Below are 18826 nucleotides of genomic sequence, written 5' to 3' on the forward strand. Positions count from 1 at the left end.
AGGCATAAGCTACAGACAACAAACACAATTGCTTTTTTATCAATGGCAATTTGAATGCTCAAAAATACCGTGACAAATTCCTGAGGCTCATTTTTTTTTTAAAAAGGTATCTGTGACCAACAGATGCATATCAGTATTCACAGTCGTGAAATCCATAGATAAAACGGCCTGATGAATTGATTTCAATTAACCGATTTCCTCATATGAACTGCAATTCAGAAAAATCTTTGAAATTGATGCATGTTGCGTTTATATTTTTTGTTCCGTAGAAATGTAAGGATCTGTCTTCTAAACACTAATGATAACAGTAGTTCCTCCTTTCCATCAATGGTCTTTAAGTGGTGGCCAAACAAAAGGGCGATGGGGAAGCCTCGAAGTCAACTGCTCTTCCGCTAGCACTACAGTACAAGGCTCAGAGAAGTAGGGCTCAGAAACAGTTTCCAAGGATCGTTTCCCAAGCTAAAGTTGACTCTCTCTGGTTTCCCTTATATAACCTGTTTCGGGAACCTTGTAAATGTCATGTTTAAACTATACTACATTTCTGTGTCTTTAAATAACAATACAATGGACAGAAAAATCAGCCAGGGAAGTATCAAATGTCAATCATTCTGTAAAGCTTCATTTTAAACCCCTATCTCATCAATAAGACCTTGTCCTCCTCTAACTCTCACAGCCGAAGCAGCCTGTCCTTCACAACAAACTCTGACATTTCAACACCTAATTCAATTTTTTTTAGTGAAGGAGGTGAGGTGCCAACAACTACCCTCAACTGCAATGCCCATGTGGGGGAATGGGGACATGACAGGGGTGACCTGCTGGAAAGGAGAACAACGCACACACACACGCGGTGTAGTACTGTGTGCGCGCATGGCGACGGTTTATTAGTAGCACGCCATTACATTGTCACCCGGTCCTCATGTTTCCCTCTCTACTGTAACCTCAGTAACCACCGTGCTTACAGTAATAGGTGCTGAGAAAACAGGAGATGAAAGTAAACAAATACACTAAGCACCTCTTCCTCACCTCCCGCTCTCTCCTCCCCTAAACTGTAAGGAGACCCTCTCTCTCCTCCCCTAAGCTGTAAGGAGACCCTCTCTCTCCTCCCCTAAGCTGTAAGGAGACCTCTCTCTCTCCTCCCTCCTCGCCTAAGCTGTAAGGAGACTCCTCTCTCTCCTCCTCTAAGCTGTAAGGAGACCTCTCTCTCCTCCCTCCTCCTCTAAGCTGTAAGGAGACCTCTCCCTCTCTCCTCCCTCCTCCTCTAAGCTGTAAGGAGACCTCTCTCTCTCCTCCCCTAAAATGTAAGGAGACCTCTCTCTCTCCTAAGCTGTAAGGAGACCCCTCTCTCACTCTCTGGGCATAAAGTGATAGCACACAGAGGCCAGAGAGGGACAAGGGTCATTCTAACACCAAGGTGACAGCCAGCAAACTAGGCCACGGTCTTGGACATCTTAGGCTTCTCTAGTTGAGACAGTTACAGACTCCAGCTAAAGTTGTCACTCATGTTACAAATCTAAGATGGTTATACAGTAGGTGGGATGAGGGGTTGCTACGCTATTGAATCAATGTTAGGTGCAATTTACTTTGCACCTAAAAGTGGTTGAATGTCCCGTTGAGATGTTCAGATCGATGAACAACAGTAATCACATTGACAATATAGCTAACAGCCTTTTCAAATCAAAATCAATTATTCAATTGTTCCTATTGATCCTAAGGCTTGGTGTAGAAAAGAGAAGCAATGCACTGTATACATAATACCTATACAACCATATACTGTACATGACAAGGTTTTCATAGTTTTATACAAACCCTAGATTAGCCTTACGCTGTTGTGCGAGAAGAATAGGTGTTGGCTCTTGCGTTCAGATGTGAATTTACTTATAACTAGCTAGCCCGTGATTACCTCTTCGTTTGTATTGACAAGATCACATCATGGCATATGCTTTAAAAGGGCGTCGTTCAATTAAATGGTTATAATCAATATATCACTATACACATTTCACACTAATATACTGCATTGAACTGCTACTTCTGCCCATGCCTGTATCTCCAGGCCAGCATTTTAAATAACATGCAAACCTCATCGGGCATTTGGTGCTCGCGTATGTGACCAAGCGTCTGCGTAGCTAAGCGCTAAAATGGAACTTGGTTCCATTGGTCGCACTGCAAGTCCCCTCCTTATTGGATATCAGGAAGACACAAACCCACGCGAAAGCTTGAAAGACAAAACGAGGAGAGATTAACTAGAGGTAACAAACTAAAACACTAACTAGGTTTCCCTTTTTACCTGTGGATTAATAGGAGTAGAGAAGCACGATTTTGACTCCGGGTCAAAATTCTACAAAGAACCAGCTAATAATCGGACCGTATGCATGTCAGGTATAATAACAACCTAATGTCCATCTCCTAGGATAAACTAGCTAGCAAAAGCTAGCTGGTTAAATGTCTATGAATGTTTCATGTGTGTTTCAACCTGCCCCAAATTAACATGGTTGGTTTTGATATTTTAACCCGCGTGTCATGATTGTGTCTGTTGTGGATTGACAAAGTCAACATACCTGTGATGGTGGACGAGTAAATATATATTCTGGGCCATTGAGGTGGTTAGACGAGAAAAGATCTGTTCAGTCCACCCACACCTCATATCCTTCACAGTGATGCCTAAAACTTCAAAATGCTATGGAACACAATTTTCAAAAGGGGAGCGCTAAAAACCAAATGAGTAACGTTAAACCGGCAACAGGGTCTTTTAAAAATGTCAAAAATACTTGATGTGAATAAGGTGCAAAGGGAGAAAAGAACAATAGATCAGAGCCATAAGATGCAACATGAACTGTAAAATGCGACTACCGACAAGAGAATATGGAGAAAACGCCACAAAATGGTTCTGAAATGGCCCATACTAGAGCCTTTTCTTAAAGGGAACTTGTAACATATCCTCCTGAGACCCAACAATTCATTTTTGTCCATTCTCTTTGACATGCCACTGTGTTAAGTCCTGTTGCAGGACATTCTGGGTTTATCCAATGATATCACATGAGTGGGGGTGTGGCCTAGATAACGTTCTCTTCCTGGATTTTCAAAATGGCTGCCAACACAATTAGCATATGCTGTGGTAAGAAGGTAAGTGTATGTATTTGTGTAATTGTAATTTTTGTGATTTTGAATTGAAATTCCTTCTAGTAAATATCTTAGAAAGAATGTGGATGATTTTCAGAGCAGTGACCATTTTATTCCAATACGAGCTAAATAAGAGCTTGTTTATAAATGCCCTCTGTAGTAGACATCAGGATGTGACAACTATGTTTACCTACTGTACCCATTTACTGTAATATACATTTTTCATATTTACTATCAACTTTTTCTATATGTCCACTACAGTGCACATACAAAGTTGTCTTTGTAAATTATTTGAACTCAAAACTGTTTTTTTTGGCTGGGTGTCAGGAGTATTACAGTATTTGGTGTGATTTTAGGGATTGGCTTATATAGGGGAGTGAAGTCCATTCAAGATCAACAAATCTCTTGGTGTTGCATCACAATCCTTCTTTTCTGTAAATGACCTTCTACTGCACAGCATACACGTCTCAGCGATGCTGCCGATGTTGTATGTTCGATTAAAATAGAGAGGCGACGCTTTAAACATTTCCAAGTCTGGCGATTGACACATTCCTTAGACTTAGGGTCTCCATAGGCGAGGTGGTGAAGAAAGAGGTCTGTCGAGTTTAGCACAGTGAAAACATCCAGTGTACAGCACCGAGTACACCACGTAGAACCCTGACCAACTGAAGGACAAACGATGACAAAAGACAACCACATAAACAACAGCCTCATATTAACCCTGAAATTAAAAACACCTAGTGAAAAGGGGTTTACTCTGTCTGACGAAGAAAAAAAAATGAGGCCAACTTTTCTTGAAAGTAGAAGAACGATCGTAAACGTTATGAAGACAAAATGTGGAACATTGTCTGTGACTAAACCAGTCCAACCCTTTGGTAACGCATAATTATGTTCCCCTGTCTCTCGGGATAATTCCCACCAAGCCCAAGATCACCCAAGGTGGCGACTGCCTTCCTATCACTTAAACAATGAAAAAAGAGCAATGACAACTATTGAAAAAAGATGGCTATTTAGTATCCTTTTCTCTTTTGGTTCATAAATCAAGTTATGTCCCAAGTCCTTTCTTAACAGTTTTGGCTTTATTTGTTCCTCAACCAATGGGATAGCAAACTCAAATGAGGTGGTGGTGGAGTGAGAGGAGGTGGACCTTTCCCCTGTAATGCCCCGCTCATGGGGAGGAGCCGCTACAACCAGGCCCCTCCCTATTCCTCACAATGGGAGGAGCTAGTCAGTTATTTTTAGGGAAGGAATGGTTCATCCTCCTCGTCCTCATTACTGGGTCCCGGGTCACTCAGACACCTCATCAGCCCTGGGTTCTTGTTGCCCCCCTCTTCCTCTCCCTTCTCCCCTTTCCCGGCCGGCTTCATCATCAGGCCTTGGTCCTCATCCCGGTCGGCCCCCTCCCTCTGACACAGGCCCAGGCCCGTGGCACCCTCCCTCTGACCCAGGCCCTGGCCTGTGGCACCCTCCCTCTGACCCAGGCCCTTGCCCGTGGCACCCTCCCTCTGACCCAGGCCCTGGCCCGTGTGACCCTCCTTGGAGAACTCGTTCAGCATGTTGACAGAGTCCGGGGACTGGGGGGAGGCCAGGTCCACCTGGATGGTGGGGACGCCGTCTGAAGACGCCTTGATGTTGTAGAAGGCGTTGGGGTCTGCGCGGGGCAGGCAAGGAAAGGGTTAGCGCACGGTACATAACTCCAAACAGGGGAGGCCAACCCGAGCGCACGTTGAGGAGGCAAACGCTGTGTAACGTCGCAGATAGAAATGTCACGAATAGAGCTTACTTCTTTCCCATTCTACACGTTAAGTGTATGTTTGTTCCATATCATACCTTTCATTTCTGAACGTTCCACATGGCATGGCTTGTTTAGTCGAAGCAGGTGTGCTAGTGCTGAGCTGGGCTAGAACAGCAGGCTCACACACTGTGCCTCTCTACGACTAGGGTTGGCCAACCCTGACTAGAACAAATACTTCAACTGTTCCCCGAACAAAAATAGACATACAATACACATTCACAAAAAGACTCACATTATTCTTTTTTTTTTTAAATGCACAATCATGAACAGACAATTGCGCTGCATCATGCCGTAACCTGATCCTATGTCAATCAAATGTATGCTAGAATCATGGGTATCGCATTGACAAATGGAAGCGAGCAACATTTACATGCATATACAGTAAGTTTGTAGCCGAGGCCATTGGTCGCCACAGCCCATCGCCTTCTACACTCACTAGAGCTGTACTACATACCTGGTATTACTTTGGCCCCTCCCTTCTCAGCTTTGAAACCACTGCCTACAATGAAACCAAGCGCAATGCTGCTTTACATGCCAACTTACACATGCAAACATATTTCCAGTCGAAAGACCATAAAAAGGTGGAGTAGCCTACTGTATAACAGCGTAATATAATAGTGCATTCTGCAGATAGCGTCGTTAGCCCTTAAACATTACAAACTGTACAATCTTGCCAAACTAAGTGTGAAGTAAACGGGTTCCTTTCGACTCAAAACGACATCAAAATATATTTTTCAAGTGATAAAGTGCAAAGGTGCCCAAAAGGTCTGCGATGGAACAAGTTTGCTTCCATCATCTTTCCTGTTGCTTCAAAAGGAACCTTGCAACAACTGTTGATTCACACTACTAAGCCTAGCCTCGCTAACCTGGTTACACATCCACCATAGTTGCTGGAACCATGCTGGAAAGGACCATTTGAATAGAAATATCAGCGCCAGACCAGTAACGGTAGAGGGTTGGCAAAATAGTGTAAGAGGAGAGCGTCAGAGTGTGATGTGGGTGTAGGATGGACTCACCTGAGGCCAGTCTGGCTCTGCACATGGTGGGGGAGTCGGGAATTGCGCCAGGGACTGTGAGGTAGTTACTCATCTCTGTCATCTGTTCACAGGCACACACAAGCAACCGTTTCAATATACAAGGGTTGTGGGTTCGATTCCCACATCAGACACGTAGTGGATACTGTATGTCAGCGACTGCCAGTCACTTTAGATTAAAGCATAGTGCCACACAGCCATATTACTTACGATACAATAGGATACGTTGTCCACTTTAATGGAAATTATTTTAGTTTACTATACAGAAAGAAATGCATTACAGCACTACATCCAAACACTAGATAGGCCTACACCAAATCAATACAACACAATATGACTGACAATATCATAAAGCCCAACCAAGACACATCCTGAAGACAAAAGTGCCATTAAAGTTTGACAGGTCACTAAATTGTGTCGGTCTGTCGGGATCTGCGTTTTCCTCAACTCCACGGTGCCCTTTACAAAGATCTATTCAATCAAGATGTTACTTCATTTCCTAAATAAAACCATTCTGCTGGGATCAGCAGAGTCCTCAGTCTACAGTGTCCTTTTTCAAATCAGCTCTATTCAATCAAGATGTTACTTCATTTCCTAAATAAAACCATTCTGCTGGGATCAGCAGAGTCCTCAGTCTACAGTGTCCTTTTTCAAATCAGTTCTATTTAATCAAGATGTTACTTCCATTTTCATTACATAATTAGAGACTGATTCAATGCAAGTTGGCCGTCGGGCCACAAGGCTGCATAAATGAATCAGGAACTGATTGTGTCAGGCAACTTAATTGAATGGAGGGGGTGGGACACTGACTAAATCCATCAGAGTTAGGCTAAATTAATGTGAAGAAAGAAAGAAAGTTTACTACAGCGAGTAGTGAGAGAAATTTGTGTCTGGTTGTCTGTTGAAGTTCTCTCTATGTCTGGGGGAGTCTTAGCATGGCTTCCAAAACTGATTTTGCCACATTTCATCGTTTCACCCAGAAGAACAGATGTTTTGACCAGATCGAAAGAGCAGCGTTTGGCCACGTGGGCTGCCATCCTTAATCCACCCTCTTTCAGAGAGTAGGCTGTTTGGACCAGTAACTTTTGGGAGGATTGCATGTATCAGTCTATTTTATGTATCGTTTGCCCCATGAGGTGATAAATATAGTTCTATTGAATTGGTAGAATTCCAGACTAAGTGAGCACAACAATGGTGAACACAGCGTTCAATCTGGTTTAACCAGGCTAGGAGAGTCTGCTAGACGTACCTTCTTCTCTAGCTCGATCAACCTCTGCTTCTTCAGGAGGAAGTCGTTCCATCCGTCCTCAAAGGGATCGGCCACCAGAGTGTGTCTGTTGTAGGAGCGCAGCTGGAGGGAGAGACAACACACACTATGGGACAGGAATGCTATTGAGCTAGGACCACATAATAATAATGATAATACACTTTCCAGGCACCAGAGAGGATCTGTTGTAGGAGCGCAGCTGGAGGGGGAGACAACACACACTATGGGACAGGAATGCTATTGAGCTAGGACCACATAATAATAATGATAATACACTTTCCAGGCACCAGAGAGGATCTGTTGTAGGAGCGCAGCTGGAGGGAGAGACAAAGCACATTCATTCAACTCACACCACGGGACAGGGAGGTCTCGTCTAGGACCACACAGCAACAATGCACACTTGTGTTCATAACGATACAGGCTCACGACTACTTCAGTACTATAATATCTTAAGAGATTTTACGTTCGACAATACTAATGAGGACATGACAAACAAAGCAATGCATGTAAAATGTATGCAAGCATGACAAAGTCGCTATGGATAAAAGGTTCTGCTAAATGGCATATATTATATCACGTCAAATTGTCTTCTCTTTGCAAACAGAGTGAGCATCTGAATTCCTACATTACTAGCCGAGAGCATACCACCCCCCCCCAAAAAAACGGATCTGAGATCAGCTTTGCAGTTGCCCTCCTAATGTTACCCCTCAGATGTTAATGCTACCCCTTACCCCGCAAGAGGGTAAATCTGATCCTGGATCAGCGCTCACCCTCTGGCGGGTCTTCTGCAGGTTACTTCTGAGGATCTTCCTGATCTCCTCCTCACGGCCCTTGGTGAACTGAGGCAGGGCCCGCTCTGCTACAGGGGGCGGCAGCTTCTTGGGCTGGATGTTCCTGGGAGAGAGGACGGAGAAAAACAAGAGACACATTGACTGCGGCTCTATGGATAACTATGGTTGCTGTTGGCCATTACCAAGCTCTAACTCACTTGGCAATTACTTCCTGTAACATCCATGAGAAATAGTCAGGCACATTCTCCCATATCAGTTATTTACAGGAAGTAATTTATTGTTCAGCCTCTTGACTTTCAAACCTCTCTGGCGCTCGCAGACAATGTGGAAATGGCTATTAAGAGTAGCGCTGGTGAGCTTAAAAAGGAGCTGGAGGAGGAACGAGGGCGGAGCACTCACTGCATGGAGACCTGCGAGGGCACGGCGGAGGGCAGCTTGACGCCCCCGCCGCTCTCCACCAGCTCGATGGCCTGCTTGAACTCCATCTTGTGGTAGAAGGCGATGAGCTGCGGCTCCTTGTAGCGTTCGCCCGCTATCAGGCACTTCTTTATGTACTTCTTGTTGAAGCGGTTTAGCCTGAAGGGGAGAGACGAGAAAACAAGTCAACCTTCGAGTCCTTTTATCCAATTGCCTCCATGTCTTGTTCCCTTCATAGTACACAGCCATAACCAGCCTCATTAAAACCTTATAAAGGTTCATTGATGAAAAGCTCTTGAATATGAGTAGAACACACACACACACACACACACACACACACACACACACACACACACACACACACAACACTAGGAGACCGTGTTGCCACTGGCAGGAACACACACTGTGAAAACGGACCGCTATAGGATGAGCCCAGTGTTTTCATCATAACGCTCTAAAAAGGAGGGACTCTACATCAGAGAGATCGATCCAGTTAGACATCGTGTTCTTGTGACGCTCTAAAGTCCGGAACGGAATCTGAAGGTGAACTATATGACAACTGCCGGGTGATAAAATCGGCATACAGAGACGTCTGAGCAAATCTTATACATGGTTCTCTTGCGAGAATAACTGCCACATAGAATACCCAAGGGCTGTTCAAACACCATACTGTTGTGGGTAAATACTGCATAGGGAAGGGAAATGCACAAAACGATTCAGGTTCACTCGGTTAGGAATGGCGATGCTATACGATTGCCATCACATTCTTGGATTCGGTAAGGTTTCATTGAAGGAGAAAGCCATCTGTTCTGAAAGATAATCCACTTAAGGCGCTTAGCCGTCACTGCCAGCGCCCGAGGGATCGCAGCATCACCGCCACGTTTACAGAGTCAGCCTTAGGATCTTTGTTAACCCTGTTAAAACACAAGTCAAACCGAAGGAAAATCGGCAACAAGCCGAGATGACTGGACTGTGTAGTGGAAAGGTGTCACGTTAAGGGTCTTAACTTGAAGAGGTAATCAAATGTTTTTTTACAGTGAAAATAAAATACACAGCGCTCGTCACCGTGACCCTTTAGTCCTTCCTTTGCTACCTACTTGTCTTTCCAGTGGTGATGGCCGTAGTGTCCACAGATGTCCTCAATGCCAGTCAGCAGGTGGTCCAGGAACTAGGGGGAGAAAACAACGCTTACGTCTAAATATTGTATCTACGCTAACCAACAAGAGGGACAGATATTTGAAATGCTTAAAAAAAAAAAAAAACTTTTTAAAGTGTAACCAAGCCTAATCTGTTACTACTTTTTCCTGTCTCTATTACATGTAAATAGTACAGAGAGGTATATTTTCCCATCATACAGGCCACCATTTTGTCCTTTTTTTGTATTTTCCCCTAAATAGCCTTTTCTCCATGGAGATTCTCCCACTTGCAACAGGAATTGGCCACAATCTGGCCAATAGAGAGAGCATTAGGCCTAGATGATGTCCATCACACAGATTGAAGCAGAGAAATAGGCACTGGCAGATGACGTGCAGTCGGTCGGTAGTCAATTCTGTTCCTGTATTTTGATTATGGCCACCGCTGTGACAGTTCTGCACAGGGACAGTTTGACATGCGGAGTTGCTATGGGAACAAGCAGTTTTGGTCGTGCCACTGAATTTATTTTAAATTTGCATCGAAATCGACACGCATAGCAATGTTCTTGGGCAGCGAAGGGATTTTCTTGACAGTAGTTTCTGCATCAGTTCTATCACTGGTCGAAGAAAACGTTCCCATTTCTCGCAATAGTACTTTATAATGAAAGCCTCAGGCAAGGTGACACACAATAGGTCAGGGTCAGCCCCAGGTGCCAATTAGTCAAGAGATTCTTGAGTAAAACAACTGCAGCCTCAAATATCCATTCATCGAACAACCTACTGACCAATTTGTGAGACCACAAACCTAATGGTGCTGACACTAAAACCATGAGGGACTCTACCTGGCTCTAAGATGCCCTCCTCCACTCCTGGTGCATTCCAGGAGTCCTAAAATGGCTCGGTTGACTTTACATCACTGCCATTTACAGTGGGGAAGATGCTATAAGCTGGTAACCGGGGCGTCTAGCCTAGAGCGCCGGTGACTCATCGCTCCTCGGTGCACCAGAGAGCCAACAGAGCCCCGTAGAGAGACACTGTGTGTGTGTGTGTGTGTGTGTGTGTGTGTGTGTGTGTGTGTGTGTGTGTGTCGTGACATTATTCTGTGGCTATTATTAGCAACAATAACTACCGAGAGACGTGTGCCGTGCTGCTCAGTGGTCACTCCAGGGCAGAGAGAATGACCAGTAGCATCAGAGGAAGCCAGGCCTAAAGCAGGGGGATTTTACTTGCCAATCTGGCAACCAGGGTGGATGAGTCGGTGGAGACAGTGGAGAATGAGAGGATGGTCCATTGGGAGCCATGGAACAATGCAGGAAGTTTAATTAGTCCGAGTTAAGAGGAAGCAGGGGAATGCTGCTTTCCAATATTAAAACCTCAGCAAGGCAATATCAGCAAGACAAAATACATTAGCAGAAGATAATTCCATTAATGGCCAGTACGGCGGAAGGGCAGAGCAATATTTGGCACTCAACATGTAAATGACAGTACTGTAGTCTGGACAGATACTGCATTTGAAAGTCAAAATGGACATCCCACAGATTGAAATAACCAAATAGTTAATTTAACCACAGCCATTAATGCAATAGCCCATTTTAAAAACAGAAAGCTGGCTCGATAATTACGGTGAACAAGGACAGCCTTGCAGTGTAGCTTCAGTGAGTTTCTTGCTCTTGTGCTGCGAATTTCATAACCTGACCAGGGCCTGTTGGGCCTGTATTTATAAAGTGTCTCAGAGTAGCAGTGCAGATCTAGGATCAGTTTTGCCATTTAGATCATAAAATATCAGCACTCTTACCATGAGACGCTTTACGAATACGGGCCCAGAGCTCGTATATCCCCAGGAGGAAATGAACTTGTCTGATGGGTGGTCCAGCTACAGAGGGGATAGAGAAGGAGAGGCCAGGATGTGAGGGGGTTGATGGTGGTTAAAAAGGTTACCTGGGTGTGGATCTCCTCATTGATGGAGCGCTTGGCCTCCTGCTTCTTCTTCACGGCCAACAGGTCCACCAGGGGTTTGATAGTCATGCCCTGAGAAGGGGAGGAGGAGGAGAAAGAGAAGGTACCATTTGAGATCCAAAAGAACAAGTGATAAATGTCGATCTTTAAATGCTACGCGACACCAGCGACCCGAGAGAAGCCTGTAGATGTCCATTTCAATACCTTTCCTTCGTGTGCTTGTTCGTTTCCTCAGTCACTGCACAGAGAAGCACTGGCTACGGGCAGATGCACACATTCACACTGAGGCGATTTGCGATCTAATGCATATTGATTAGGTTGTACCAAAACATGCCGTGCACACACACCACACGTCAGGGTCACCCCGAGCATTTTTTCTCTTATAGTTTGTCAGGAGTTGCTAAAAAAAAACTTTCCTCTTGGATCGATGCAGCAGCTCAGGTGGAAATAAAATGCTAAAATGCATCCAATGTCCTCTCAAACAATTTAGCAGTCAAGCGACATTTGCATTTAAATGCGACGTGCTGGGAAACGGTATTATCAGTGCTGGTTAATATACCACCTGGCATACTGGTTCAAGCAATCTCTTGTATCCTGTTCCAGTGTGTCTGTTTGTTCCAGAGTGTGTGTGTGTCTGTCTGCTCCAGTGTGTGTGTATGTGTGTGTGTGTGTGTGTGTGTGTGTCTGCCTGCCCGTTCCAGTGTGTGTGTGTGTGTGTGTGTCTGTCTGTTCCAGTGTGTGTGTGTGTGTGTGTGTGTGTGTGTGTCTGTCCGTTCCAGTGTGTGTGTGTGTGTGTGTGTGTGTGTGTCTGTCCGTTCCAGTGTGTGTGTGTGTGTCTGTCCATTCCAGTGTGTGTGTGTGTGTGTCTGTCCGTTCCAGTGTGTGTGTGTGTGTGTGTGTGTCTGTCCGTTCCAGTGTGTGTGTGTGTGTGTCTGTCCATTCCAGTGTGTGTGTGTGTGTGTGTGTGTCTGTCCGTTCCAGTGTGTGTGTGTGTGTGTGTGTGTCTGTCCGTTCCAGTGTGTGAGTGTGTGTGTGTGTCTGTCTGTTCCAGTGTGTGAGTGTGTGTGTGTGTCTGTCTGTTCCAGTGTGTGTGTGTGTGTGTGTGTGTCTGTCTGTTCCAGTGTGTGTGTCTGTGTGTTGTGTGTGTCTGTCTGTTCCAGTGTGTGAGTGTGTGTGTGTGTCTGTCTGTTCCAGTGTGTGTGTGTGTGTGTGTGTGTCTGTCTGTTCCAGTGTGTGTGTGTGTGTGTGTGTGTCTGTCTGTTCCAGTGTGTGTGTGTGTGTGTGTGTGTCTGTCTGTTCCAGTGTGTGTGTGTGTGTGTGTGTGTCTGTCTGTTCCAGTGTGTGTGTGTGTGTGTGTGTGTCTGTCTGTTCCAGTGTGTGTGTGTGTGTGTGTGTGTCTGTCTGTTGTGTGTGTGTGTGTGTGTGTGTGTGTGTGTGTGTGTGTGTGTGTGTGTGTCTGTCTGTTCCAGTGTGTGTGTGTGTGTGTGTGTGTGTCTGTCCGTTCCAGTGTGTGAGTGTGTGTGTGTGTCTGTCTGTTCCAGTGTGTGAGTGTGTGTGTGTGTCTGTCTGTTCCAGTGTGTGAGTGTGTGTGTGTGTCTGTCTGTTCCAGTGTGTGAGTGTGTGTGTGTGTCTGTCTGTTCCAGTGTGTGAGTGTGTGTGTGTGTCTGTCTGTTCCAGTGTGTGTGTGTGTGTGTGTGTCTGTCTGTTCCAGTGTGTGTGTGTGTGTGTGTGTGTGTGTGTCTGTCTGTTCCAGTGTGTGTGTGTGTGTGTGTGTGTGTCTGTCTGTTCCAGTGTGTGTGTGTGTGTGTGTGTGTGTGTCTGTCTGTTCCAGTGTGTGTGTGTGTCTGTCTGTTCCAGTGTGTGTGTCTGTCTGTTCCAGTGTGTGTGTGTGTGTGTGTGTGTGTGTCTGTCTGTTCCAGTGTGTGTGTGTGTGTGTGTGTGTGTGTGTGTGTGTGTGTCTGTCTGTTCCAGTGTGTGTGTGTGTGTGTGTGTGTGTCTGTCTGTTCCAGTGTGTGCGTGTGTGTGTGTGTCTGTCTGTTCCAGTGTGTGTGTGTGTGTGTGTGTGTGTGTGTGTGTGTGTGTGTGTGTGTGTGTGTGTGTGTGTGTCTGTCTGTTCCAGTGTGTGTGTGTGTGTGTGTGTGTGTGTCTGTCTGTTCCAGTGTGTGTGTGTGTGTGTGTGTCTGTCTGTTCTAGTGTGTGTGTGTGTGTGTGTCTGTCCATTCCAGTGTGTGTGTGTGTGTGTCTGTCCGTTCCAGTGTGTGTGTGTGTGTGTGTCTGTCCGTTCCAGTGTGTGTGTGTGTGTGTGTGTGTGTGTGTGTGTGTCTGTTCCAGTGTGTGTGTGTGTGTGTGTGTGTGTGTGTGTGTGTGTGTGTGTGTGTGTGTGTGTGTGTGTGTGTCTGTCTGTTCCAGTGTGTGTGTGTGTGTCTGTCTGTTCCAGTGTGTGTGTGTCTGTCTGTTCCAGTGTGTGTGTGTGTGTGTCTGTCTGTTCCAGTGTGTGTGTGTGTGTGTGTGTCTGTCTGTTCCAGTGTGTGTGTGTGTGTGTGTGTGTCTGTTCCAGTGTGTGTGTGTGTCTGTCCAGTGTGTGTGTGTGTGTGTGTGTGTGTGTCTGTCCGTTCCAGTGTGTGTGTGTGTGTGTGTGTGTGTGTGTGTGTGTGTGTCCGTTCCAGTGTGTGTGTGTGTGTGTGTGTGTGTGTGTGTGTGTGTCTGTCTGTTCCAGTGTGTGTGTGTGTGTGTGTGTGTGTGTGTCTGTCTGTTCCAGTGTGTGTGTGTGTGTGTCTGTCTGTTCCAGTGTGTGTGTGTGTGTGTGTGTGTCTGTCTGTTCCAGTGTGTGTGTGTGTGTGTGTGTCTGTCTGTTCCAGTGTGTGTGTGTGTGTGTGTGTGTGTCTGTGTGTGTGTGTGTGTGTGTGTGTGTGTGTGTCTGTTCCAGTGTGTGTGTGTGTGTGTGTGTCTGTTCCAGTGTGTGTGTGTGTGTGTGTGTGTCTGTTCCAGTGTGTGTGTGTGTGTGTGTGTGTGTGTGTGTGTGTGTCTGTCTGTTCCAGTGTGTGTGTGTGTGTGTGTGTGTGTGTGTCTGTCTGTTCCAGTGTGTGTGTGTGTGTGTGTGTGTGTGTGTCTGTCTGTTCCAGTGTGTGTGTGTGTGTGTGTGTGTGTGTCTGTCTGTTCCAGTGTGTGTGTGTGTGTGTGTGTGTGTGTGTGTGTGTGTGTGTGTGTGTGTGTGTGTGTGTGTGTGTGTGTCTGTTCCAGTGTGTGTGTGTGTGTGTGTGTGTGTGTCTGTCTGTTCCAGTGTGTGTGTGTGTGTGTGTGTGTCTGTCTGTTCCAATGTGTGTGTGTGTGTGTCTGTCTGTTCCAGTGTGTGTGTGTGTGTGTGTGTGTCTGTCTGTTCCAGTGTGTGTGTGTGTCTGTCTGTTCCAGTGTGTGTGTGTGTGTGTGTGTGTGTGTCTGTCTGTTCCAGTGTGTGTGTGTGTGTGTGTGTGTGTGTGTGTCTGTCTGTCTGTTCCAGTGTGTGTGTGTGTGTGTGTGTGTCTGTCTGTTCCAGTGTGTGTGTGTGTGTGTGTGTGTCTGTCTGTTCCAGTGTGTGTGTGTGTGTGTGTGTCTGTCTGTTCCAGTGTGTGTGTGTGTGTGTGTGTGTCTGTCTGTTCCAGTGTGTGTGTGTGTGTGTGTGTGTGTGTCTGTCTGTTCCAGTGTGTGTGTGTGTGTGTGTGTGTGTGTGTGTGTGTCTGTCTGTTCCAGTGTGTGTGTGTGTGTGTCTGTCTGTTCCAGTGTGTGTGTGTGTCTGTCTGTTCCAGTGTGTGTGTGTGTCTGTCTGTTCCAGTGTGTGTGTGTGTGTGTGTGTGTGTCTGTCTGTTCCAGTGTGTGTGTGTGTCTGTCTGTTCCAGTGTGTGTGTGTGTCTGTCTGTTCCAGTGTGTGTGTGTGTGTGTGTGTGTCTGTCTGTTCCAGTGTGTGTGTGTCTGTCTGTTCCAGTGTGTGTGTGTGTCTGTCTGTTCCAGTGTGTGTGTGTGTCTGTCTGTTCCAGTGTGTGTGTGTGTGTGTGTGTGTGTCTGTCTGTTCCAGTGTGTGTGTGTGTGTGTGTGTGTCTGTCTGTTCCAGTGTGTGTGTGTGTGTGTCTGTCTGTTCCAGTGTGTGTGTGTGTGTGTGTGTGTGTGTGTGTGTGTGTGTGTGTGTGTCTGTCTGTTCCAGTGTGTGTGTGTGTGTGTGTGTGTGTGTGTGTCTGTCTGTTCCAGTGTGTGTGTGTGTCTGTCTGTTCCAGTGTGTGTGTGTGTGTGTGTGTGTGTGTCTGTCTGTTCCAGTGTGTGTGTGTGTGTGTGTGTGTGTGTGTCTGTCTGTCTGTTCCAGTGTGTGTGTGTGTGTGTGTGTGTGTCTGTCTGTTCCAGTGTGTGTGTGTGTGTGTGTGTCTGTCTGTTCCAGTGTGTGTGTGTGTGTGTCTGTCTGTTCCAGTGTGTGTGTGTGTGTGTGTGTGTGTGTGTGTGTGTGTGTGTGTGTGTGTGTGTGTGTGTGTGTCTGTCTGTTGTGTGTGTGTGTGTGTGTGTGTGTGTGTGTGTGTGTGTCTGTTCCAGTGTGTGTGTGTGTGTGTGTGTGTGTGTGTGTGTGTGTGTCTGTCTGTTCCAGTGTGTGTGTGTGTGTGTGTCTGTCTGTTCCAGTGTGTGTGTGTGTCTGTCTGTTCCAGTGTGTGTGTGTGTCTGTCTGTTCCAGTGTGTGTGTGTGTCTGTCTGTTCCAGTGTGTGTGTGTGTGTGTGTGTGTCTGTCTGTTCCAGTGTGTGTGTGTCTGTCTGTTCCAGTGTGTGTGTGTGTCTGTCTGTTCCAGTGTGTGTGTGTGTCTGTCTGTTCCAGTGTGTGTGTGTGTGTGTGTGTGTCTGTCTGTTCCAGTGTGTGTGTGTGTGTGTGTGTGTCTGTCTGTTCCAGTGTGTGTGTGTGTGTGTCTGTCTGTTCCAGTGTGTGTGTGTGTGTGTCTGTCTGTTCCAGTGTGTGTGTGTGTGTGTGTGTGTGTGTGTGTGTGTCTGTCTGTTCCAGTGTGTGTGTGTGTGTGTGTGTGTGTGTGTGTGTGTGTGTGTGTGTGTGTGTGTGTGTCTGTCTGTTCCAGTGTGTGTGTGTGTGTGTGTGTGTGTGTGTGTGTGTGTGTGTCTGTCTGTTCCAGTGTGTGTGTGTGTGTGTGTGTGTGTGTGTGTGTCTGTCTGTTCCAGTGTGTGTGTGTGTGTGTGTGTGTGTGTGTGTGTCTGTCTGTTCCAGTGTGTGTGTGTGTGTGTGTGTGTGTGTGTGTCTGTCTGTTCCAGTGTGTGTGTCTGTCTGTTCCAGTGTGTGTGTGTGTGTCTGTCTGTTCCAGTGTGTGTGTGTGTGTGTGTGTGTGTGTGTGTGTGTGTGTGTGTGTGTGTGTGTGTGTGTGTGTGTGTGTGTGTGTCTGTTCCAGTGTGTGTGTGTGTGTGTCTGTTCCAGTGTGTGTGTGTGTGTGTGTGTGTGTCTGTCTTTCCAGTGTGTGTGTGTGTGTGTGTGTGTGTGTGTGTCTGTGTGTGTGTCTGTCTGTTCCAGTGTGTGTGTGTGTGTGTGTGTGTGTGTGTGTGTGTGTGTCTGTCTGTTCCAGTGTGTGTGTGGGTGTGTGTTTGTGTCTGTCTGTTCCAGTGTGTGTGTGTGTGTGTGTGTGTGTCTGTCTGTTCCAGTGTGTGAGTGTGTGTGTGTGTCTGTCTGTTCCAGTGTGTGTGTGTGTGTGTGTGTCTGTCTGTTCCAGTGTGTGTGTGTGTGTGTGTGTGTCTGTCTGTTCCAGTGTGTGTGTGTGTGTGTGTGTGTGTCTGTCTGTTCCAGTGTGTGTGTGTGTGTGTGTGTGTGTGTGTGTGTGTGTGTGTGTGTGTGTGTGTCTGTCTGTTCCAGTGTGTGTGTGTGTGTGTGTGTGTGTGTGTCTGTCCGTTCCAGTGTGTGAGTGTGTGTGTGTGTCTGTCTGTTCCAGTGTGTGAGTGTGTGTGTGTGTCTGTCTGTTCCAGTGTGTGTGTGTGTGTGTGTCTGTCTGTTCCAGTGTGTGAGTGTGTGTGTGTGTCTGTCTGTTCCAGTGTGTGTGTGTGTGTGTGTGTGTCTGTCTGTTCCAGTGTGTGTGTGTGTGTGTGTGTGTGTGTCTGTCTGTTCCAGTGTGTGTGTGTGTGTGTGTGTGTGTGTCTGTCTGTTCCAGTGTGTGTGTGTGTGTCTGTCTGTTCCAGTGTGTGTGTGTGTGTGTGTGTGTGTCTGTCTGTTCCAGTGTGTGTGTGTGTGTGTGTGTCTGTCTGTTCCAGTGTGTGTGTGTGTGTGTGTGTGTGTGTGTGTGTCTGTCTGTTCCAGTGTGTGTGTGTGTGTCTGTCTGTTCCAGTGTGTGTGTGTGTGTGTGTGTGTGTGTGTGTGTGTGTGTGTCTGTCTGTTCCAGTGTGTGTGTGTGTGTGTGTGTGTGTGTGTGTCTGTCTGTTCCAGTGTGTGTGTGTCTGTCTGTTGTGTGTGTGTGTGTGTGTGTGTGTGTGTGTCTGTCTGTTCCAGTGTGTGTGTGTGTGTGTGTGTGTGTGTGTCTGTCTGTCTGTTCCAGTGTGTGTGTGTGTGTGTGTGTGTCTGTCTGTTCCAGTGTGTGTGTGTGTGTGTGTGTCTGTCTGTTCCAGTGTGTGTGTGTGTGTGTGTCTGTCTGTTCCAGTGTGTGTGTGTGTGTGTGTGTGTGTGTGTGTGTGTGTGTGTGTGTGTGTGTGTGTGTGTGTGTGTGTGTGTCTGTCTGTTCCAGTGTGTGTGTGTGTGTGTGTGTGTGTGTCTGTCTGTTCCAGTGTGTGTGTGTGTGTGTGTGTGTGTGTGTGTGTGTGTGTCTGTCTGTTCCAGTGTGTGTGTGTGTGTGTGTCTGTCTGTTCCAGTGTGTGTGTGTGTCTGTCTGTTCCAGTGTGTGTGTGTGTCTGTCTGTTCCAGTGTGTGTGTGTGTGTGTGTGTGTGTGTCTGTCTGTTCCAGTGTGTGTGTGTGTCTGTCTGTTCCAGTGTGTGTGTGTGTGTCTGTCTGTTCCAGTGTGTGTGTGTGTGTGTGTGTCTGTCTGTTCCAGTGTGTGTGTGTCTGTCTGTTCCAGTGTGTGTGTGTGTCTGTCTGTTCCAGTGTGTGTGTGTGTCTGTCTGTTCCAGTGTGTGTGTGTGTGTGTGTGTGTGTCTGTCTGTTCCAGTGTGTGTGTGTGTGTGTGTGTGTGTCTGTCTGTTCCAGTGTGTGTGTGTGTGTGTCTGTCTGTTCCAGTGTGTGTGTGTGTGTGTGTGTGTGTGTGTGTGTGTCTGTCTGTTCCAGTGTGTGTGTGTGTGTGTGTGTGTGTGTGTGTGTGTGTGTGTGTGTGTGTGTGTGTGTGTGTGTCTGTCT

At 46.6% G+C, this 18826-nt stretch overlaps 1 protein-coding gene across 1 annotated transcript in view; it reads right to left on the bottom strand.

Annotated features, from left to right (window-relative positions):
- Positions 1-4177: 4177 nt before the first annotated feature.
- Positions 4178-18826, bottom strand: part of LOC112223053 (sodium/hydrogen exchanger 1) — a 63138-nt gene continuing 48489 nt past the window's right edge. The window contains exons 6-12 of the mRNA XM_024386001.2: positions 11493-11582; positions 9519-9589; positions 8404-8580; positions 7984-8107; positions 7196-7297; positions 5929-6010; positions 4178-4768 (exon numbers count right to left, since the gene is read on the bottom strand). Of these exons, the coding sequence (XP_024241769.1) occupies positions 4356-4768; positions 5929-6010; positions 7196-7297; positions 7984-8107; positions 8404-8580; positions 9519-9589; positions 11493-11582 (1059 nt within the window). The 3' untranslated portion in view covers positions 4178-4355. The remainder of the gene's footprint in view (positions 4769-5928; positions 6011-7195; positions 7298-7983; positions 8108-8403; positions 8581-9518; positions 9590-11492; positions 11583-18826) is intronic.

Source organism: Oncorhynchus tshawytscha, linkage group LG23 (genome assembly GCF_018296145.1).
Source record: "Oncorhynchus tshawytscha isolate Ot180627B linkage group LG23, Otsh_v2.0, whole genome shotgun sequence".
Classification (NCBI taxonomy): domain Eukaryota; kingdom Metazoa; phylum Chordata; class Actinopteri; order Salmoniformes; family Salmonidae; genus Oncorhynchus; species Oncorhynchus tshawytscha.